The 24419-nt window shown below is 43.0% G+C and overlaps 1 protein-coding gene across 5 annotated transcripts in view; it reads left to right on the top strand.

Moving 5' to 3' along the window:
- NRF1 (nuclear respiratory factor 1) overlaps positions 1-24419 on the top strand; it is a 125886-nt gene that overhangs the window by 76756 nt on the left and 24711 nt on the right. For all 5 annotated transcript variants that reach the window (XM_036010905.1, XM_028525541.2, XM_036010904.1 and 2 more), the window contains 5 exons: positions 6760-6918; positions 8412-8609; positions 9241-9342; positions 15296-15453; positions 23426-23550. In XM_036010905.1, the coding sequence (XP_035866798.1) occupies positions 6760-6918; positions 8412-8609; positions 9241-9342; positions 15296-15453; positions 23426-23550 (742 nt within the window). The remainder of the gene's footprint in view (positions 1-6759; positions 6919-8411; positions 8610-9240; positions 9343-15295; positions 15454-23425; positions 23551-24419) is intronic.

Consider the following 24419-nt stretch of genomic DNA (forward strand, 5'->3'; position numbering starts at 1 on the left):
ACTGTGTGGGTAGCAGTTTGAAACCATTCGGCAGTGTCCTGAATCTATATGCCATGTAGGATTTCCTTACTATCTGATATTATTTAAAAATGCTTATATATGTGATGCTACTCCACATTTTATAAATATTAGGTAGAAAGGGTGAGGTTAAGAGAATGTAAAGGTAACAAAAATTGGATGTGTTCTTAAATAGAACATAGCTTATTTTGAGTAGAGTGAAAAATAAAAGTATATTCAGGAATACTAAGGGAAGGGGATAGGCTCATACACTTCATATTCAGGATACAATTAGACCAGGAGAAAATATTTGCAAATTATATGACAAAGAATTAATATTCAGAACAGATTTAATATTTTCTTCAAATTAAGAAAAAAGTAATTATGCCCTGGCTGGTGTAGCTCAGTGGATTGAGTGCAGGCTGCAAACCAAAGGGTCGCCAGTTCGATTCCCAGTCATAGCACATGCCCAGGTTGCAGGCCTGGGTGGGGGCCACGTGAGAAGCAACCATACATTGATGTTTCTCTCCTTCTCTTTCTCCCTCCCTTCCTCTCTCTCTAAAAATAAATAAAATATTTTTTAAAGAAAGAAAAAGATAATTAGAAAAATAAGCAAAGCATCCTAACCAGTTTACAAAAGGAAAAACAGCCAGTAAACATATAAAAAGATTGTCAACCTCATTAGTAGTAAAAATTAAAATAAACAATTTCTCCCACATTTGATGAGCCAAAAAAAAGAAAGCTTGATAACAATGAAATGTAAGGGAGGGTGTGAGGAAAAATGAGGATAGCCCTGCCCTCTTGGTGTGAGTCAGATTGGCGAAGTCTTTTTGGAAGATAGGTGGGCAGTATCTTCTAAAATGTTAAATGCGCCCTGGCTGGTGTGGCTCAGTGGATTGAGTGCCAGCCTGCAAACCAAGGGGTCACCAGGTTGATTCCTAGTCAGGGCACATGCCTGGGTTGCAGGCCAGGTCCCCAGTAGGGGGCATGAGAGAGGCAACCACACATTGATATTTCTCTCCCTCTTTCTCCCTCCCTTCCCCCTCTGTAAACAAACAAACAAACAAATAAAATCTTTTTTAAAAATGTTAAATGTGTATACCATTGTTAACCAGCAACTCCGCTTTTATGCTTGAGAAACACATTCTGCACACGTGTATGTACAAAGAAGCATGTACAAGCACTGTAAACAACCTAAATATCCGTAGAATGGTTTAATAAAATGGAAAATTCTATACCTTGGATATTAGGCAATTATTTTTTAATGAGATCATTCTAGTTGTACTACCATGAGAAAATCTCTGTGGTGATATGTTGGGTGGGAAAAATGAATTAAAGTAAAATGTGTATGATATGGTACCATTTGTGCTCTGGACAGGTGACCGGATTGGGGGAGGTTGGGTTGAAAAGAGGGCTTTGACTTTGTTATTTAAATTCTTGTACAAAAGAGTACATCTGGGATAAGCTAGCCGAAATTAACCAGTCTGAGACTCTTTCAAAGAGAAGGCAGAATTTTAGGAGTATTTGATTAATGGGTGGGAGACAGTTTGACAGTTTGCTGGATGTGAAGGTAAGGACCAAAACTATTGGCTTGAAACAGGAGTCTGTAAATGAGTATCTTCATTGGCTGTCCCTTGTATTCTCTAAACTTATCTTTCCTTCCAAAGTTATTCTTCCCATGTTGCTATAAGAATGTGTTTTGCAGGAAAATGAGGTAGTAGAGAAGCCAGTGTGTCTGCCGGCACTACTGGGGAATGCGGACACAGGATTGGCGTTTCTGATAAGGAAAGCCGTTTTCATTATCTCCTGTGAACTCAAGTCAGTGGTACAGACAGTTCCAAATAGTGAGCAAAAAATCACTTTGCTTTTGCTCCCTAATGCCTTTAAATATTTATTTGACTATGGTTGGGTCTGTCAACCTGGAAGTTCATAATTTAAATGAAAGTAATGAAGCCATAGCCTGAAAATTCTCCAGTTCTCTTTCTCTGCCACATTCCTGTTTTCCTGTAAGCTCTAGAAAACATCACCTTTCAACACGATTCGAGTTCAGCTGCCCTCTCTGTACATTTATTACATGTTCTTTGACCTCTTTGGGTGAGGTGGCCTTGGCAGACATTTTGATTTGAAAGGCTTTTTCTTGGTAACTGAGCCTAAATGGACATCAGGAGCCTCAGAATCCCTAGACCAGAGTGCAGGCAGAACGAAGAGAGAACGAGGGGAGCATAGCAGTTGGGAGCGCATGAAGGTAGTCAGTGTTGGACAGCAAAGAATTGGCTGAATTTACAAGTGGAAATTTCTAGGAGAGTAAGGATTACTGTCATTTTGGCCGGATTAAACTTTTTGGTGTTTTAGAAAACCTTTTTTTTTTTTTTAACCATCTGTGGTTTCCACATAACCTTTCCTTTTGACTGCCACTGGCATGAATTTGCTATCTTTTTTCTTTGCCGAATGTGCCCTGGACAGTGGTGTTGTCTACTCGTTGCTGGTTTGGGTGGCTTTGCTGACGACGCTGGGCGCTGAAGCCCACCTAGAGCCCTAACGTCAGAACGAGGCCCGGAAAGCTGGTTGCGGCCCAATTAGAGGACAGCTGAGAGGGCAGGCTTTGCCTTCGCTGATCCTGTTGATTGTCTCCCCTGCGGATTACAGACAGACCTCCCTTAACAAGCACGTTGAGTAGCTTGGGTTTCCAAAACTCTCCAGGACCAGTAATTAATCCAACTGGTAATGAGAGCACAGTGCTGAGTACTGGAAAGGAATCATTTAACTCTTTCTCCACCGGAGAGCTCATTTCCCTTATTGAAAGTCCCCTTAGCCTTAGCATTGTTTACTTGGGACCGGACAGGGATAGTCTGATAGAAAATTGCCCTTTTCCCTGAGGTTAGATTATCTCTATGCATTTTTAATGTCCTTCATCCCCAAAGTGAACAGACTTGAAAAGTGAACTTTTATATTAGAAGGTGCTTCTACCTCTAATATAAAACCTCTTTTACTACCTCTTTTTTCAATGTAGGGGAAGTTTTGTACAGTTGATAATTAGTATTTTAAAAAGCTAAGATTTGCCTCTGAATAAGAACTTGTACCAGCCATTAATTTCACTCTGGTTCTATTTTTTATCTTAATGGGATTTTTGCCTGTGGACGTAACCTTCCCTCTCTGCTCCTTCTGTTTCTCCTGCCGTTCATATTAACCTCTACTCTCTCCTTCCTATGAGCTTGAAACATTTCCCACCCAGAGATTTCTAGCACACAAAACATCTTTGATGTTTTCTCTTTTCTCTAATTATGGCTACACTTGAGTCCCATTTTTTGATGATTTCCATTAGTAATTTGCTTGTACACTTTTTTTTTAATGCTCAAAGATACAGCAGAACAAATCACCTAAAGTACCATCCATGCATTGGGGTTGGTTGGTAATAGTTGGCTTCCTCAAGGCAAGGAATTGGCCTGGATGGTTACTTTACTCCCTCTTGGTTCTAGCATTCTTTATTTCTCATTGGCAGTCATGTTTCCACAGATAGGTACCAAGTTATCCTTAGGCCCTCCTCTGCCACTAACTTAGGCCCTCTTTTTCCACTAACCCTGTCATGAAAAACTAACATCATCTTAGTGCATATCACAGTGGATTTAGAAACCATTTTCAGAAAGTTGGTTATTTCTTTGAATTTGAAAAGATGGCTAATAACCGAAGTAATGATAGTAATTAAACTAAAACTACCATTATTTCAAAGCCACTATGTATCATTGGCCATCTCTGATCCTTTCAGGGGACCTTGTATATTTGCCATTATTATTATTCTTTTGCAATTGACAAAACTAAGGTTCAGAGAAAGTTGAGGTTCACAGTTAACTCTTGGAGTCTAGAGCTCGTGTTTTTACTGATGAATGCAAAAAGCTGACTCAAAAAGTAGTCGAGATACGTTTCACACAGGATGCTGAGCACTAAGGAATGAGCAGCGGCACTGGAATAGCAGCGTGAGAGAGAAGTCCAGGGAGCGGAACACAGCAAAAGGCTTAGAAGCGGGAATGAGCTCAGCAGTTCGTAAGGCAGTGCAGACACTTGCCTAGTGAGGACCAAGGCTGCCTGGTGGGAATTAGCGGGCACCAGAGGGAGTGGGGGGCCAAATTGTGTGGGGCCAAAAGCGCTGGACAGAAGAGTCAAGTTTGGTTAATAGTGAAAGGCCATTTGAAGGGTTTTGAGCATTGGGGCTGTGTAACATTCAGGGAACCTACCTATCAAGGACATGTATGATGAGGAAGAGTGAGGAGTTCCCCAGGAAAGCCAAATAGAAGGATCCACTAGCCTTGGGCTGTGGAGGTGGGACTGGAGGAGAAGGGATGAATACCACAGACATCTCACAGAAGAAGAATGGAACTTGCAGTGAGTGGCTAGATGGGTGTTGAAGGAAAAACGTTAAGCGGTCATTTTGCGCTTGGGTGTCTGGAGAAGGGAGGTGGGGTTCTCCTGGCAAAGGCAAAGACAAAGACGTTGAGAAGACAGGTAGTTGGAGAGAGTTGGGTGGAAGGTTTAAGTGAATAGGCTGGTGCTGTGCCCACACTTCAAGTAACCAGTGAGCTCTTGAAACCCAGCCGAAGGCCTGGGGTGAGGAGAGAGCCAAAGTGAGACTGAGAGGCCAGAAGGGTGTCCACAGCCAGGTGCCAGGGTGGCCCAGAACTGAGGAGCATGGGAAACTGTTGGTGCAGGTGGCCGGGGGGTCAGAAACGGAGAAAACCATCAGTAGTGGAGAATACACGGGGTTCCAAGTAGGATTTGGGCACTCTTGTCAGCCACATGTTTTCAACCGCGCGATTCTGGACACTTCAGTCTTTTGTTAATTTAGAGATGCTTAGCCTTCTTATTTCATTAACTCCAGACTCTACTTAGTGTGGACATAAAGAACTCTCCTCTTGGAGACTGTTATTGGGATGAAAAGATAGGGGAGACATAAAAATCTGTGGTATCAGTTAATTTTGTTTTTACATCTGCGAAAACCATTTTTTTATATATATGAAGAAATGTAAATATTGTGTGTCAGAGTTAAGCCTTTTCCTTCTCTATCTGAGACTAGAAAAAGACACACTCCCAGGAAGCCAGGATAAAGGGAAAAATGACTTTGAGATGCACTTTCTTAAAATAACTGAAGGAGTGACCTCATGAGCCAGCTGATAGCCTGCGTTTGCAAATGGATACGTGTCTTTTAGCCTGCTGCCTGATGCCGCAGAGCCGAATATGTGTGGAGTGTATTATATCATATCCTGGAGGCAGGAGACTGTCTGGGGGAGGGGGACTTAGAAGGAGAGGTAAAACGGCAGGCTTGGCACAAGAATTAGCCATGTAAATGCTGTCAACTGTAGTTTACTAGGTAAACATTGCTGATTTGGATTCATGGTTCCCTATTATGTGGCAATATGTATCATTTTCTGGTGAAATAATATGTAAATAAGGACACTTGATCTTTAAATAGTCTCTTCAATATAAAAGTGTTGCACTCATCTCTCATTAATACTTTAATATTCCCAGTTCTGGCTTTTTCTTTTTCTGTTTTACAACTACAAGCTCATGTCCTTGGGTCTAACTCATTCATTGCTAAAGTCGTCCTCTCCTTTCGGTCTTAAGTGGTAGAGGCCGTGTGGATGTGTCCGTAGCTGGACAGCAGGGCTTATCTCTGGAGCGCTGTATCTCTGCAACGTCCAGGGTATAAGGAAGGCAGTTCTGGGTAGGAAGATCGTTACTTGATAAACTGCTTCCCTTGCCGGAAATCATTGTCAGCAATTAAAACATTCACAGGGTGGTTACTGTACCAGGAGCCAAAGAATGGCAGCTGCCGCTGGCTTTCCACCTGTTTGCTCTGGATTCGGTTTGTGACGTAAGCCCGAATGAAGTCCGTCATGTTTTTAGGACACACACACTTCCCTGTCTCTCCATGTCACACTCATAGACATTGGCTCGCTTACTCGAAAGTTCCTGGAATTTTAGGGCTGTTTTCCCTTTTCATTAAGTAAAGCCTAATTATTTTCATATATTTTGTAACCAACCACTTAATTTTTTTTAATCCTCACCCAAGGACATGTTTCCATTGCTTTCTAGAGAGGGAGAGAAACATTGATGTGAGAGAGAAATGTCATTTGGTTGTCTTCTTTATGCATCCCAGCCAGGGACCGAACCCACAGCCTAGGTTGTGCCTTGTCCCAGGGATCGAGCCAGCAACCTTGGTGCGTGGAACAACACTCCAGCAAAGCCATGTGGCCAGGACTGAATTCTCTGATTTTTATAGTGGTCTTTCAGTTGATTCTCTGGGTTTTCCAGACACACAGTAATTTTATCTACATAATGATTTACGTGCTGTAGACCTCCTATGGCCCTCTTCTCCAGTTGCCCTGGTTACTACCTCCAGAACAGTGTTGAAAACACGGTGACTTTGTTGGACACCTTAAATGTGCAGAAGCTGTAGAAGGGAAATAAATTATAAGGTTGGTAGTGTCTTAGGAGGCAGAAAGCAAACTTAGATGTAAGTATTCTTGATCTTATAGGAACACGTCTATGAGGTACGCTTAAGGTTTTCTTTATCAACACATGTATAATTCTCATTCAGTCTCTTGTGGAGCTGTAGTAATGTGTGGGAAACAGCAGGCTCATCAGTCATGTTTTGGAACTCTGGGCCCTCCAGGAAGGCTCTCAGTGTGACAACCACAGGATTTGGTGGAAGACGCAAACACATCCTAGATATCTTTCAAGACTATTGCTGACCACACTCTTGTCTTTCAGGCCCAGCTTCGGGCATTTATTCCGGAGATGCTCAAGTACTCCACCGGTCGGGGGAAACCAGGCTGGGGCAAAGAAAGCTGCAAGCCCATCTGGTGGCCTGAAGATATCCCGTGGGCAAACGTCCGAAGCGATGTTCGCACAGAAGAGCAAAAGCAGAGGGTGAGTGTTCCTCTGGCCTGAGGTGCCTGTCGCTTTTCCATTCTGAATTAGCCCCCTTGATTTCTGTCTTTCCACTTCTTGTGCTGAGAAGTCTAGGCACATTTGTGTGATAGTCAAACCTGTCCCCCAAAAGAAGCTTGATATCCTCAGATTGACAGCCTTTTCCAGTCATCACTCCATTGCTGTCAAGACTTGGGATGAGTCCGTGATCTTACACTTCCCTCTGCATGGCTGCCTTCTGGAGCAGTTTTAATTATGAGGTGCTTGGAAAAACTGGAGAAACTCACAGTCAAAGTAGTAATCACTTTGAAAACCTAAAAATATCTTTATTTCTGCTTAGGAAGAATCACTGTTGAAAAATATAAATATGGAATTAGATATAAAGTTGGCCAAGTCGGCAGATAGAAAGGAAGAAAGACTGAACTGGATCATCCCTTTTTATGAATATTTGTTTTCAGCTAGCTTAGAAGTTTATTGAGAATTTTAATTTAAAAATCTTAAGAAAAGAGTAACCTTTTGTGAGAAGTTAAGAGTTGTCCTGAGACCCTGGCTGGATAGCTCAGTAGGTTTTATCCTGATATGCCAGGGTTGCAGGTTCGATGCCCAGTTGGGCCACATACAAGAGTCAACCAATGAAGGTATGGATGGGTAGAGCAACAAATTGATGTTTCTCTCTCTAAAAATCAGTAAGTTTAAAAATATTAATAAGAGTTGGCTTCAGGTTAGAATAAAGTATTTAAATCCAAAAGAGGGGAATTGTTGATAGTGGGTTGGCCAAAAAGTTTATTTGTTTTTTTCTGTGAGATGGCTGTAGTAGCACTTAGCAGTATTTAACTTCATTCGAAACAGTTTTGTTAGATTGTATTGTGACAGCTGTCATATCAGCGTGCATTTAAAAATAAAAACATCAAAATTGGTGAATTTTGTGTAGCCATTTTAATATTGAAGATGGAAGAAAATATGCAACATTTTCCACATATTATGCTTTTATTGTTTCAAGAAAGGTCAAAATGCAGCTGAAATGCAAAAAAAAAGATTTGTGCAGTGTATGGAGAAGGCGCTATGACTGATCGAGTGTGTCCAAAGTCATTTGTGAAGTTTGTGCTGGAGATTTCTTGCTTGATGATGCTCCATGGTCAAGTAGACCAGGTGAAGTTGATAGCGATCAAATAGAGACATTAATTGAGAACAGTCAGTGTTATACCACTCAGGAGATAGCTGACATACTCAAAATATCCAAATCAATAAAGTCGGTAAACATGAAAACTATGTCTTTTATTTTATGGAAGAACACTAAATGGACTTTTTAGCCAACCCAGCACTTGGTACTGAGTTTCTTTGTGCCAGAATCAGTCTTTTGGAAATAGTCCTAAGATTTACTCTGTGTGAGGTTTGGTTTGTTTTGATAAATGATCAGCTGCTTATTCCATATTGGGGCTGAATAACCAACATTCTTTGTGACTTAAAGTGCTTTTCTGGTCTTTTGGTGACAGGTTTCATGGACCCAAGCACTACGGACCATAGTTAAAAACTGTTACAAACAGCATGGGCGAGAGGACCTTCTGTACGCGTTTGAGGATCAGCAAACGCAAACACAGGCCACCACCACACACAGTATAGCCCACCTTGTCCCGTCACAGACCGTAGTCCAGACCTTTAGCAACCCCGACGGCACTGTCTCACTCATCCAGGTGAGTACACCTCGTGGTTACTGAGTGCGGTTTCTGAGGTAGGTGAGTGGGCACCTCACCTCAGAGTGGAGAGTGTTTTCTTTATGCAGACTCCTGTATGAACTTTATATAGTTCCCCAAGATCCACCTACCTAAAATTGATTTTTAAGTAATATTTTAATTGTTTTAAAAATATTGCTAAATATTGCCAAATACAGAGCTATCAATAGCTTTTTCTGGACATTTTCAAAATAACACTATAAAAATGACTTTTTTAAATATAACCGTTCCACTTTGTCAACAACCAGGATATATTCCTTCGGAATTATCTCTTCTGAGGTAAAACAAGATTTGTTAGCAGATAGGGAACCTCTAAAACTCTAATTGAAGCGAGAATGAAAAGTTGGTTGACTGACACGGGCACTGGTGGTAAAATGTGATCGCTTCTAATACTCATTTAGTTGGTTGAAGTAAAACTCTGTGTGGAAACTCATGTGCCTGAGATATGATTTTATAACTCATTTCACATTACAAAGCATATTCATCATGATTTGTGCTAAATTTGAGATGAAATGAATCTTAACCTCAGAGTAAAGGAGAAGTAGACGGATTCATCCATTGACACTTCACTGCTATCCATACATTTCTTTAGGTTGGTACAGGGGCAACGGTAGCCACATTGGCTGACGCTTCAGAACTGCCAACCACAGTCACGGTTGCACAAGTGAATTACTCTGCTGTGGCAGATGGCGAGGTAAGAAACGGGATTCTGTCTGCGTCTGCTAAATACTTGAATGTATAGTTGGGTGGGGAGTGAGGGTCTAGAGGTGAAGAGATTCTAAGTAGCCTACACATTGTAGCATTATTTTATTTACACAGTTTATACAGTATTTTTTATGTTGTGTTTATTAACTGTGACAGCTGAAATTCTTGGATCTTTATGGTTTAGACCTAGCTGTTAGGAATTTACAGTATATCATTTTGTATAACATACTATAAAAAGGGATTATCCATTTAATACTTTTATGCTGTGTATCCCAAAGAATTTAATCTTGGGGCTTTATGAAAAAAAAATTAGATCATTAAAAGTAGAGCTGACTAAAAAGCATTCTTTGAAGGGATAAATATGTTTGTAAATCAGTAGACATGATCCATTACATTTTAGACATGCATTTGAAAAGGCTTCACAGGAAAATCTTTCCCTGCCAAAATCAAGGTAATTGTAGGATATTAACTTTTACGGAGTGCTTGATAAACTGAGTACTCAGCCCTCTGAAGCACAGGCTCTCCTGTCATCTTTACTTTATAGATGAGAAAGCTGAGACATGTAAAGTTTAGGAGACTTGCCCAGAGTCCCAGGGTAAGTGTTAAAACTGGGTAATGAGTTATCCAGGGTCTGAGCTCCGAGCCATCAGTGACGTTTAGGAAAGGGTTCATTAAGTCACTGGGGGCTTTTTCCCCAGAGCATGCTGTATTCCTGCAGTTTGAAAAATAGCCAAAATAGCCAACACATGTCAAAGAGAAGTGTCAGAAATAAAGCTAAAATTATCTCACTCTCATTCAAAACCATGGAGCATTTGTACTCAGAATAGCCCAAAGTCACTTTTGTTTGTGTATCTCAGGAAAGGGAGAGACCCGATGAGGGCCTGATGGCTAGTGAGATGGGGAGAAACACAGCCGAGCTCCTCAGTCAGCCAGCACTTGAGCCAGCACTTGAGCCCCTGATGCGGTGCGACCGATGTGCTGATGTACACGGGAGTCCCGCTCTAAAGGGGCTCCTGTCTGGTGGGGGTGAGAAATGGATGCGTAAATGAGCTGTGGTCCAGGCTGTAAGCGATGCTGAATCCGGGAAGGTTTGGGGCAGGAACTAGCTTTGGTTTTTCAGTGTAGAAAGGGAAAGGGCAACAGGATATCTACTTTCATAAATTTGTAAACATTATGAAGAAGTATGAATTAGCTAAAGGGAAAATTTATTAGTTCCCAAACACTACAACTAGAGCACACTCCTTGAAGTGTGAAAGAGGTGGAGGATGACAGCTGAGGGTGGAGGGATTGAGCAAAAAGGATCATGGACAATGTGGACCAGTGTGGTGATTGGGGGGGGGCGGGATAAGGGGACTAAATGGTAATGGGGAAAAATACAATTTAGATAAACAAATAAATGTAAAAAAAAGGTAGAGAAGACCTTGGTGAATACATTTACAAGATTTGTTACTTTTTGACTTAGTCAAAATTAACAGCTATATCTTCCTACTGAATGTTTCCTGGTACTTTTTAAAGAAAGTACTGTATTTTTGGACCATAAGACCCACCTAGGTTTTAGAGGAAGGAAAATAGGGGAAAAAATTTTGAAGCAAAAAATGTGGTAAAATATTTAATAAGTAACATAATATTTCACCAATGTAAATGTAAACAAAACTCAACAGCAGCATTAGCAACCATTATTCCTCCCAAATTTCGGGGCCAGCTGGGAGGAATATATCTTATATTTCAAAAAATATAATAGCTGTGTTTCTTATATACTTCTCAAGAATCTAATTCTTTAAAACCCATTTTACTAAATAACTTCACATATTCTGAGGTAGTTAATGTATTCAAAAGTTCATGGAAAATATGATACCCAAAGTCAGATTTTAAAAAATTCTAACTTTTCCCACACTTCCATTAAAACAAAAAAGATATGAAGAGAAGCATAGATTATCTCAGAAAGTGACAGAACATTTTAGATTTTATAGTATACTTCCATTTGCCTTCTGATTTCTCCTGGATATTGACATGGTTGTTGGAATTTTAGTTTTGAGCCGTAAGAACTGTAATTAGTCAAAACATCTCACTGACTTGAGGCAAGTAAGACCACACCAAGCCAGTGAACGTCACATCAGGTGGCTCAGTGAAAACAGTCTGCTGCCTCGTGTTTAGCATCTTTTCTCCCAAAACATGGGAGTCCTTGACAAAAAGAAACGATGCCCATACTGTTAGAAGGTGCGAGGTCATGTTGTTAGCACAGCCTTGCCAGCGAGAGCGCGTGTCATTAGAGCACACTGCCCTTGGTGTCTGGTCGGTTCCATGTGGTCACATTTAGCCCAGACAGAGGGGTTATTTGGGGGCCTGTCTCTTCCAGTAAAATACGGCCTCCCAAATCCAAACAACGGTCTCCAACCTCAGGCAACTTAAAACTAAGGACACAGAACAAGATACATAGGCCTTTTCAAATGAACAAAAAAAGAATTTCAAAATAATATGAAATAAGCTATGTATGTTGATTTCAAAATATTTATACAATTTCCATTCTGATGGCATATTTATAAATACAAATGGGTTTGAGAATTTATTCTGTTGTATGATTTAAGATGTATTGGTAGTATTAATTGCATTAAGTGTCAGAAAAGTCTGTTAAAAGGAAAAAACAAAGTACAAAAACATTAGAGGCATGAATTTTAAACCGAACCATCAACACATGTAACAAGTAGCACATGTTTTGAAGTAGCACAACTTACTGTAGGTGGGGTTTTTTAATGAATATCAATTCATCTGAAATACAGGTAGGCCAAAAAACAAGTAGTTAAATATTAATGAAGGACTATGTTCCTCGTGTATGCATTCAGCACACACTTTCTTTGGCAGGCACTATAGATGCAGAGAAATAAAGGCTGCCCTTGCTCTTCAGGAGCACACCGGCGGGTGGTAGAGAAAAACACGCCACAGGACCACAGCAGTGAGAGAAGGGTCCTGTGGAAGCAAGCCCGGGGGGCTGCGGAACGTGAAGGAGAGGCGCCGAACCTTGGGCTGCAGGGGAGTGATGTCGTCTTGGCCCCTTCAGTCTCCCCTGAGCTCAGACACTAGAAGGATGGACAGGAAGGAAGGCTGGAAGGCTGGGAGTTGCATTCTTATTGAATGGAGTGGCACGTGCAGTGCATCCCATTGTGAAAGTGTGACAGCGCCACACGCCGGTGGTCCCCATGTAGCTAGAGGGGGGTAAGAGTGGCCACAGTTTAAAGACCTCACTGTAGCTGGTCTCTTTCAGAAAAGCATAGATGCTAACTATACATCTTCTGAATATCTTTTCCTCCTAGGGCTTGTGGCCCTTTCTCTGGGACATGGTGACATCCAGGAGTAGATAACCGCACAGATGGAAAGGGGGAGCAACAGGAGCCCGAGCAAATACAACTAAAGCACTGAGACTCAAAAATAGGAATTCCAAAGAAGTGTTAATACCTAAGCTGATTTATCACCTGCCATTTTTTTTAATAGAAATCTCTTTGTCTGCTTATTTTCCTACTTCCTCTCCACCCTTTACCAACATCCATTAATCTTTCATGACTACAATTTAACTTCCTTAAAGTATACTGTATATGGCAACATTTCAGTGCCATATTTTCTCTACATATATAGTTGTAACTAAATGTCTGTATCTTAGACCTTGGCTGGGTAGCTCAGTTGATTAGAGCATTGTCCTGATATGCTAAGGTTGCAGTGGGTTTGATCCCTGGTCAGGCCACAAGCAAGAAGGAACCAATGAACACATCAATAAGTGGAACAACAAATAGATGTTTCTCTTTCTTGTGTGTGCTCTCTCTCTAAAATCAATAAATATTTAAAAAAATTAAATGTCTACATATTAAGTTGCTGCCATTGGAGTATAAAGTACTTGGGAGGGCTGCCCCAGGCCAGCTCAGCAGTGGGATGGGCAAAAATATTGAGGGGCAGCTCTAGAAAGAGGAAGACTTTTAATGGCAAAAGGTAACAGGGCTGGCCAGCTTGCGCTGACTTTTTGAGTGGAATCACTGAGCATCTACAAATGGGCAGTGTAACCTGCTTGTAAAGTGGCATTGTTTGAGTTCCTTAGTGGGCAACCTGGCAGCTGCAAGGGAAGGAAACAGGATGTCTCTGCCTCTTAGGGATGAGCCCCGAAGGCTTGCTGACTCAATCCATGCCCGTGAGAGCCCAGGGCAACTACTAAGGTGGCTCAAAAGAATCTCATCCTCTGGGCGGCTTTCAACAAACATTCTGAGAAGTGGTGTGATAACCTAAGTATGGTAATGGGACGAAAGCAGGAGGCATTTTAAATATCTGCCTCTCCTAGAGATTGTACACTTTCTTTAGGACACGGGAACACGTGGGCTCAAGCTAACCATATACTTGGCCCCAGAGATGTGAAGCTGGGACAGCGGGAGTTCCAATAAGCACAGCTAACGTCCCAAGGACTCGAGTCCATAGAAACATTTCACCTGAGCTGATTGATTTGTCACCCCCCATATTTTGGAATACAAAGTGCTTTCCTTGCACTGCTGCTTTTTGTCTTCGAAGGAGGATAATCAGCCAGTGATTGTTGAGCAAAATGGACTGAAATAGTAGGATTTGGGGATCCAGAACTGAGAAGCCTCTAAATGCAAAGCATTGTACTAAAATAACTGGTCCTCAACAAGGAGCACCCCACACACACACCCCTCAGGGAGGATATTTGGCAGTGTCTGAAGACATTTTTGATCATAACTGGGGAGAGTGCTTTTAGCATCCAGCAGAAAGAAGCTGGGGGTGCTGCTGCTGCTGCTAAACATCTGCAATGTCTTCATTGCAGACAGCTGCCTGCAACGAAGGATTGTCTGGTCCGAGTGTCAATGGTGCACTCTTGAGAAACCCTGTGCTAGATCTAGCAAAGCTCAGTTCTGGTCTGTGCTGTCACCAGACAGCGTGTTTCACTTTGTTTCTTCACAGTTCTGACTCACTAAAAGGAAAACAGGTTTTGCTACATTAAATTACTTAACTGAATTTGGCAGTTTCCATCAAAAAGAAAAATACAGAACCACTTTGATATGAAATTTCACCTGTAGGAATTTACTCTATAAATACACTCGCATAAAATATACAAAGTAGTGTTTGCAGCTGTTCATCACAGTACTATTTATAATAGCAGAAGACTGGACACTACCTCAATGCCCATTACAAGATGGCTGGTTAAATAAATCATGATGTATCTGTATAATACAAGGCTGTGCAGCCATTATTATGAACCATGAATGAATGAAGTAGTTTTATATGTTCCAAAATAGAATCATTTAAAAGACATATTGTTTGTGAAAAAAGCAAGGTACAAAAGGATATGTAGAAGATGCTGTCATTTTTATTTTCTGAAAGAAAGGAGTAGAAAGGGGGAAGTAGGAGTGTATATATGTAAATATACTTGTACTTTACATAGAAAAAGCAGGTAACAGTAGTGGTCTTTGGGCAAAGGGTCTAGAGTGCTGGCATAATGTTCCCTTTGGTACAGTTCGAATTTCTTTTGTCATTACATTTATGGTCTAAATGAAAATTTTTGAGTAGGTAACAAATTGATAAGGCTCAGCTATTTCAAAAATCATTTAAAAGTGTACAGCAGAAAATCTTGCTTTCTGTCTCCTACTTAAGCTACTCCCACAGCCACACTGTACCCCACCCCACCTCAATTCACAACTAAGGAAAATATTTTTGGTGGTTTCTTCCAGAATTTCTTTACGAAAATACAAGCAAGTTCAAATACATATTCTAATTTCCCCCTTCACACAAAAGATAGCATACTTAATCCCTGTTCTGTACGTTGTCAGCCATGTTAATTTAAAAGTGTATATGTGTATTTGGCTGAACACGTAGCAGTTTATTAGAAAAAGGACAGAAGCTTCATAATCTTTTTTTGACTTTGATTCTTTACCATCCTATCCTCTCTGCTTCAGGTAGAACAAAATTGGGCCACGTTACAAGGAGGCGAGATGACCATCCAGACGACGCAAGCGTCCGAGGCCACCCAGGCAGTGGCATCGCTGGCAGAGGCCGCAGTGGCAGCTTCTCAGGAGATGCAGCAGGGAGCGACGGTCACCATGGCGCTCAACAGGTGGAGGCAGGGGTGGGGAGAACAAGTGAGGGTGGCAGCCCGTCCCTCCATACCAGTCCTAGAGCAGAGTTGTACCTCAGTTTGTCACAATTGGCAGTTGGAGCTTAATACTCTGAGTGCTTAGGCTGTTGTAAGTTGAATTCTCGTTGGCCCTCATGCACCCCATTCCCACCCCACCCCTGCACTCCCCAGCAACCAGTCCAGCGTCTCTGACTTCTGGCTCAAGCCTGCTGGTGTAGGGACACATGCGGGTCCCTTTTGCTTTATCCCACTCTGTGCCTGTTAATAGACCAGGAGCAGCAAGGTTTGAGAACTTCTTGTTTTCAAAGGGTCTAAAGGATATAATTAATAACAAATCAAGAAGCTTCAGGATTGATTTTCCTTTTATACCACAAAAGAGACTGGTTTTTGTTAGGGGTATTAATCCATGTTTTAGCTGGTTGAGAGCTGATTTTACTGACTCTTCAGGAAATGTGTTTCCCTTGCTTATCAATGACAAAATGAGATTGTGTTACTGGGAAAAATAATTGATTTTTTTTTCTTCAGGTATGTTTATGAAGGGTGCTGCAGAATGGGATACTCTAGTAAGGGGTAGTTTCTGAAACGAAATTGTCTTGTTCCCTGCTTGGTTCCTTCTGTTGGTTATTGGCATTCCATGTCATTCTTTTTCTTCATTGCTGACACAATTTTATCTTGAATGAACTCAGACGTTTTAGCTAATAGTTAAGAGTGTGGGTCCGGAAGCCAGACTACCTGGGTTTGAACCCTAGCTCTGTCCTTAGTAGCTGTTTGAGGCGGGGTGACTGACTTGAACCCAGTGCCCAGACTTTCCACTTCTGTCAGGTGGGGGTGATACCAGCGCCCAACTTGTAGGGCGTCATGAGAACTGAAAGTCAATGCACGGAAGGCCCTCAGGTCAGCTCCTGGCATGTGGTAGCATGGCCGTCATCCTCATGTACAGCAGCCGTTAGACCTTGGCAGTCGCTGAACTTCCCGTGATGTCCCAGCACTCTGCTAGGTCGGGCCGAGGGGAAGAGTGCCCTCAGATACAATGTCTGCCCTCAGCGAGGCTATACTAGTGGGGAGATTGATTTAAGTAAAACAATATTACTTAAAAAGCAAGCAGTATTACTTGGAGTGTAATTCACTCTTGAGTTGTGAACATCATAGAAATTCAGAGGAGGGGGATCACCTCCTCCAAAATGTAAAAATCAGCTGAAGTTTAGGTTGGTGGGGAAAGAACTAGAAAGCCTTGATAGGTGTTGTACAAATGCTTTCCACGAGGCTGGACAGTGAGGTGGCTGAGGAAGGTCCGGAGTAACATAGATTCAGGTCTGAATCCCAGCTCTGCCACTTACTAGCCATTTGATCTAGAGAAATTTAACTCCTGAGTTTTGTTTGGTCTCCTCATAGTTACAGTAAGAATAATTTTGTTGCATAGAATAAAAAAACAGATTTGATGAGCTAATGTATAGAAAACTCTCAGCTAAGGGTTCAGGCCATAACTAGCACCTCAGGACTGATTTGGAAGGAAGTGTGGCCAGGACTCTGAGGTTGATTAGGTACAGAAAACTGTCACACACACCCTTGTCCTCGCAGAGTCACCCATGGAGTGTGTGAGTGAGCTGGAATTGACGCTTGCTTCTTAGCCCACTGAACCAATGTGCTTTTCAGTAACATGAAAGGCTTGTTTTATTCCTTACACTTGGCCCAATCGCACCCCTTCCTTTGAGAGAGGACGCACAGGTAAACTTCCAGAAAACCATGGCCAGAGTGAGAACCTCCCCCTCTTCAGCGCAGTAAGTCCTTACTGTAGCATGGGGCCTAACTGGCCACCAGTAAAAACCAGCAAAACTTGGTTTTATTGAGCCAGCACTGTGGCTATTCCCGTGAAGTGTGAGTATCCTGGGAGCCCTGTATATTGTGGAAAATGTGAGGTGCATTCTGGCTCCCTTCAGTGTAAGGACCAGGGCTTATTTCTAAAGGCAACGAGGGTAATGGTTTCCCCTGAGGGCTTGTTAACCAACTCAGATGCAGCTGAGGTGGCTGGAGTGTTTACTCTAAAGGAAGGAGAATGTGGTTCAGTGTGGCATGTAGGAGGAGTAGGGAGATGTTGAAATCTCGTTGCAATCAAGTAGCTCCACGCCCCTGTGAGTGCTGGGGATGGTGTGTTGCAGCCTTTGCTGGGGGCGAAGAAACCAAGCTTGGCAGTGAAGACTAGGCCATTGCAGGCTGTTAGGGGCACACCAGGGGCTTTCTGATTCTAAGAGGCGACTCACTGTCTAATGGCAGGAGGACTAGACTGAAGGCACAAGCCTCGGTGTTTGCTTCTGTGTGGGATGAGACAAATACCCGGCCTCCACAGAGTTTCTTGCTGGAAGTCATCTCACTGATAAATACACTAAGAATTCCGGTCTTTGTTCCTATAGTAACAGCGATTTCATAGAGCTGCTCCCTTCCAACCTGTGTTTCAGGTGCAGATGGGACAAGCATGGCTCTCTAATAATCACCTGCACCCCTGCTGCACTGTAAACAGCAGATGTGAGTGCAGAGCGAGAAGAGAGAGGCGAGCGGCATGGAGTGGCAGGTGGGAAGAAGGCAGAAGGGCGCCTTCAAGTGTTAGATGTGCAGAGGAGATCAGGACAGATGCAGGACAGACCTGTTTTTCAACCATGTTGTTAAGAGTTTCGTGTAGCAAGTCAGAACAAGGACCCTGAGCTCAGACAGCCTTTAGCCCACCCGGCGTTATAATAAGCCAGAGAGGCTGTGGAGAAATTTTCATTAAAATATTTGGAAACTAGTTAAATTTTAATTATTTTCCAAATAGCATTGGCCAGTGTGGCTCAGTTGGTTGGGGCGTCATCCTGTAAACCAAGTGGTGGAGGGTTTGGTTCCCGCTCAGGGTACACACCCTGGTTGCAGGTTCAGTCCCCGGTCAGGGCATGTACAAGAAGGCAGCCAACCTGTGTTTCTCTCTCTCCTTTCTCTTCCATCCTCTCTCTCTAAAGGCAATAAAAAAATAATTACTATTTTCCAAATACATATTAAATCCACACTTTTATGAAGGAAATGGAGAGAAAATCAAAGTGAACAAGTAAAGAACAGAACATCCCAGCTCCAAAAAAGAAAAAAAAAAAGAAGGGAAAGTAGAGCTATTCAACTGGAACAACCAGAGAGGAAAGGAAGTGGAACCATTGGTTTGTTGCAACATAGTGATTAATTTTAAGTTTCAGTTTGTTGGGTAAGCTGCCCTAGACTTGTATTCCTTTTTTTTTAAATTTATTTATTTTTAGAGAGGGAAGGGAGGGAGAGAGAGAGAGAGAAACATCAATGTGCAGTTGCTAGGGGCCATGGCCTGCAACCCAGGCATGTGCCCTGACTGGGAATCGAACCTGCGATGCTTTGGTTCACAGCTCGCGCTCAATCCACTGAGCTATGCCAGCCAGGGCTTGTAGTCCCTATTGAACAGGTCATTCTGCAAAGTCCGTACAATCCTTGCAGCTAGAGATACATGAGAAGTACTTAAGGACTGAATTCACAGGTGCCCTAGTGGAAGTTTGCAGGTGTCATTGACCCGAAGACAGTTTCTGCTGGGCCTGCTGTGTGCGGTGAGTGCTGTGGCTCAGCACTGTGGGGAAGTGAATGCTTACGCTGATTCCTCTTCCCAAGGAACTTAGAGTTGCTGTTCTTTCAGTGTGGAGAAACCTTGCTTAAATGAGAAGTGAATCATATTTTCGAAGAAAAAAATACTATTTATTTAAGTGGAAATACTATTTGAATTAAAATTAGAGATATTACTAAAATAAAATGTAGCTTTAAGATATGGACTGCTATTTATTTGCCAGTAAAATGGGGTGGGCGGCCCAGGTCAGACATCCTCCCTGGAAATGGAGGGCAGGGCTGGGAGCTGCTGCTTTGTCCTGTGGGTAAGGTTGGACACTTGCAGATAAAAAGTTGATGAAAAGTTCTCATTTGTAACTGTTTGGGAAATGACTTCAGTCAAAAAGTTGTGAAGTAGTAGCTGAAAGATATCTTAATCCCTAGTCACCTTTTAAGTGAAGGTAGTCTTTTTCTAGAGCTACAGTCTGATCATTTTTTATGAAGTCTAGGGTTAGTGTTCAGGATGGATTTGGAACCGGGCCTGCTGACCGTGGGTGTCACCGCTGTGTTTGTGCCCCGCGTAGAGCATCCGAGCATCCGTCCGCTGCTGCTCACCACTGGCCCTCATCCCCATCAAATCCTCATCCCTGGCATCCCAGGTTGCTCAGGTGTTGGGTCGTTCACACCTTTTCTTCTGTGTTAACTTTTTTTGTTTTTTTGAGAGCACGTTTACTAAAGCTGGGGCCAGTGAAACAAGGAAGGACTTCAGATAGAAGAAGCAACAGGAGAGCCTGGGCAGGGCTGCGCTGGCCTACTGAGAAGTAAACGTCAGTGACAGAAGCGAGCCGAGGCGGGGCCGCTGTTGGCTTACTGAAACGGCAGAGAAAAGGGGGCCTTGCATTGCAGACAGGTTCAGGGGGTAGGCCCAGGACAAGCTGCCACTGCCCACTGCTCCCCTGGCTGCAAGTCTCGTGGGGACCCTTAGAGTTTAGGAGAGAAAGTGCAGATGCAGGCCTGTGGGGGAAGGAAGGCGTGGGCATGCTCCTGAGAGGGAGAGTGTGCCTACATTAACATGTTTTAGAAAGGTATGAAAGAAAATGGCTTTAAATATTTAGAGCCAAATAAATAAATATTCAGGCAAAATAAAATAGGTGTAATTGGTTACAGGTAGATGTGCGTGTCAGGTCTTGGGTAGCGCCCTCCCCATTGTTGCCTGTGAACTCCCGAGCTAACAGCATGCGTTCAGGGTGCACATGAGTGGCAGGGCGTTGCCTCTGATGGTCGTGAAATGAGATCATTGTAACACGTGATTGAACACCGGGCAGTGAGAAGCGGCTAAGGTGCCCTGTGAACAAAGGTCCTATTTCCATACAGACGGTTCTCATCTACAGCTGCCTTCACAGTACCATAGAGCCGCAGCTCCTTCCAGAGAATATACTTCTCAGCTTTCCCTGAGGCTCAGGCCAGAGTGCTCATACTGTAAAACCGGATGGTAGTAGTATTTGACATAAATTTTTTAGAAAAATACTGAAAATTAATGATACTAAATAGGTGCTAAATAATCATTTTTTTAAATCCTTACCTGAGGACATTTTTCTTTTCATTGTGCTTGGAGAGGAAGCAGGCAGAGAGAAACATCAATGTGAAAGACAAACGTTAATTGATTGCCTCCTGTATGTGCCATGACCAGGGATCAAAACACAACCTTTTGGTGTACAAGGTGGCACTCTAACCAACTGAGCCACCCGGCCAGGGCATAATACCTCATTGTACTATCTCTGATATTTATGGAGCACTTTGGAATTAAAATCTACCATGTAAAGTGTGGAGAGTAGTCTTAGGAGCAACTCCGGATCGTGGCTCCCCTTCGGCTCCGAAGTCTCATGCTGTGGGATGACTGGCCGGGTGTGGCACATCACCAAGAAACATGTTTCAGCAGAAAGGATTATCTCAGCTTTTACAGGCGCTGCATGTAAACTCTGTGACTCTCTTCAGCCTTTTTGCTCAACCTCAGTTACATCCCAAAATCTTTTATGAAGGAAATAAATTTGGAATATATAATCATGACCTTCAACTAAGTCAGAGGAAGTCTACAAATTACAAGTTGCCACAGCTAAATGACTTTAAAAGGTCAAAGTCAGCACTTTTGCATTTAACTTATTATTTTGAATAAATATCAAAAACTATAAGCCCTGGCTGGTGTGGCTCAGTGGATTGAGGGCCAGACTGTGACCCAAAGGGTCATTGGTTCATTCCCAGTCAGTGCACATGCCCGGGTTGCAGGCCAGGTCCCCAGTTGGGGACACTGGAGAGGCAACCACACATTGGTATTTCTCTCCCTCTCTTTCTCTCTCCCTTCCCCTCTCTAAAAATAAATACATAAAATCTTTTTTAAAAAACCTATTTACATGGGGTCAATACAGTGTTAGGTGAAAGAAAAGCAGTCTATAAAACTGTATGTGTAGTGTGAGTCTGATTACTGTCTATTTACAGTTGTGTTTAAGATGAAGGAGAGACCTGGCTGGTGTCTCAGATGGTTGGAGTGTCGTCCTGCACGACAAATGCGTGTGGGTTCGATCCCCGGTCAGGGCACATATGTAGGTTTTAGGTTTGATTCCCCAGTTGGGGCAAATATGGGAGGCAAGCAATCAGTGTTTCTGATACCAATGTGTCTGTCTGTCTGTCTCTCTCTCATATCTCTCATATCTCTCTTTCTCATCTCTCTGTCTCCTCCTCTCTCTCACTAAAATCAATAAAAAATGTCCTCTGGTGAAAACTTTAAAATATCAAAAGATAAAAAGGAAATACCGTTATCTCTATAGTTTTAATTTTTTATACCTAATGAAACTTTTATAAGTTTTCTCCATGCATTTTATTAGTAGAGAAAAATAACATTTTTAAACACAAAGACATAAACATTTAAAAAGCAAGGCAAGTTAGTAAGAAAGGGAGAATTTTCTTTTTAACGAGACTCTTCTGTTCATTGGATTTCTTTTAGTGTTTCCTAGAACCTTTAAAAGTGACCAAGAAGTCTTCCCTGGGGGGTGATGACAGCTGTGGCTTTACTTGTCTGATGACTTTTGTAGACAAAAGTGACATTAGTGAGTCTGGTACGTGGTGCTTTGCCCACGGTCATGGCGTGTTTACCCTGACCCGTCCAGCGCCCCCCGCCCGTGCCCACCTGCAGCTCAGGAGACAGCTGTCACAGTTATGGCCAAGTCTGCCCCTTCAGGGCAAAGCCGAATCAACTCGATTTTTTGGGCCAAGTCCAGGACTGTGTCCACCTCGGCTGAACTCAGTGGCACCACCTCCTCCTTTGATGCGCCCACTTTCCGCGCTTCCTCGGTGACTGCGAACTGTGGCGCCTGGGACTTTCCCGGGAGACGCGCCGAATTTGTTTTTGCTTCTTCACTTTTAACATCTCTGACATCTGGATGGTGAATTATAATCTTACAATTACAATTGTCAGGAATTTCTCTTTTCTTCCATACTGACACATAACATCACACATTTTATAGTTTGTAGCATCATAAAATCAGTGTAGATTGGCCGATGTGCGTAGAGTAAAAGCGTATAGTAAGGAAAAGAAAGCAAAGTGGGACATAAACCACTAGAGCACTGCTCACTAGAAGCATGGTTAGTGTCTCTCTATGCTACAGAGTGTTTGCTTTGCAGTGAAGGGAGCTTTATTATTTTTATTGTTTCTGCAGTTGAGGAGTTTGGACTTACAGTGATATTTTAAATTTTAAGTCTTTATTTAGCACTGCCTGCATGTACAGTGAGGCAGAGGGAAGAGCTGGACTTTGCAGGATAGTAGTCAACCACTACTTTGTATTTGATATCATGGATATAAACCAAATTATTATTATTTAATATTAATTGAATAGCAAATCCAGGTTGCTAACTCCTCATGTTATCCCTCAGCCTTGGCTGGGAAAGGCCAGTTGCAGGTGGCCTGCCTGGTGTTACTGGGGAGAGAGAAGGAAGAAAGGAAACCTCAACAGACAGCTGGCAGCCAGGATGGGTGTCGCACTGTGGGTGTGGATCTGAGCTTCCGCCGGCTCACAAGCGCTCGATCCATCTTGATAAAGAGGAGACTTTTCTGTCCTCAAGCACCCATTTTCTAGGTTTAAAAACTCTCACAGTAGCTTCATAAATAGGTACAACTTGGGATTTCTCTGGCCCCTTTTATTACTATTTAAACGTCACTCTGACTCTCTCAGTGGTGCAGGACTCATGTAGTTAGTGGTAGACTCACAACCACGGAGTCAATGGAGAGGTCCTGGGAAGGGCTGTCGGGATGGTTTCTCTCGCTGCAGCGCTGGGCCTGTATTCAACATGCACGTCCCCCCTCTCCTTCCTGTACCTGCAGCGAAGCTGCCGCCCATGCTGTCGCCACACTGGCCGAAGCCACCTTGCAAGGCGGGGGGCAGATCGTCCTGTCTGGGGAAACCGCAGCAGCCGTTGGAGCACTTACTGGAGTCCAAGATGCTAATGGTAAGAGAGCATAAATATTTTATTGAATTTCTCCCTTGTTTCCACTTAAACCTTCCTGAGTTTTTCTTTAGTGGTAGGCACTTGATGCCTCAGAAAAGTCCAGGAGCCTCTGATTTCCTTTCACTCGTGGGAGCCTTAGGGCTTCCTGGGGCGGGGGAACGCCATGATGATGGTTACCTAACTGAATCGCTGATTTGAAGTGACTGTTTTGCTACCACAGGCCTTGCCGAGAGGGACTTCAAAATCTGCTGTGGGGCCCATTTTGCCCTTACTCTCCACGAGGTAGTCAGTGCCCTTTACTGTGGGTAGCAGAGACTCCCGTGGCGGGCACATCATGGCCGGGCAGTGTGTTCTGACTGGAGAACGGTGCCGCCATCTCACCACGGGTCAGCCGGCAGGCTGTGATGAAGGTGCCTTTCTGGTTGGCGCTGTGGGTGCTGCTGCTTACTGTGTGTGGCCTCCCCAGGACCTCTGATTTGGCCAACAGCATGCTACCACCCTGCCCTTCTTTCCCAGCTCTTTGACTCCCTGGGTGTTGATGATATCCTGAATGAACAAAAGGAATAAAATTACTAGAAATACGGTGGCAACATTTTACAGCTCCAGCCCAGCTCTTCAGGTCTACTCCAGCAGGCTCTGGGGGTCGGTTACCCAGACTCGGGCCGCCCAGGAAAGTGCCAGAGAAGTCTGGGTCAAAGCGGAGGACTAGCCCTGTTGTGTGAGACGACGTGTGACTTGTATTTTAAATTGTACATATAATGAGGTTAAGGAGGTCAAATTAAGTACTCTATGGTACTTTTTTCCAAGTACAGTTGGCGCAGAATATTAGACTAGTTTCAGGTGTATAAACAGCATAGTGATTAGGCATT

Source organism: Phyllostomus discolor, chromosome 10 (genome assembly GCF_004126475.2).
Source record: "Phyllostomus discolor isolate MPI-MPIP mPhyDis1 chromosome 10, mPhyDis1.pri.v3, whole genome shotgun sequence".
Taxonomy (NCBI): Eukaryota; Metazoa; Chordata; class Mammalia; order Chiroptera; family Phyllostomidae; genus Phyllostomus; species Phyllostomus discolor.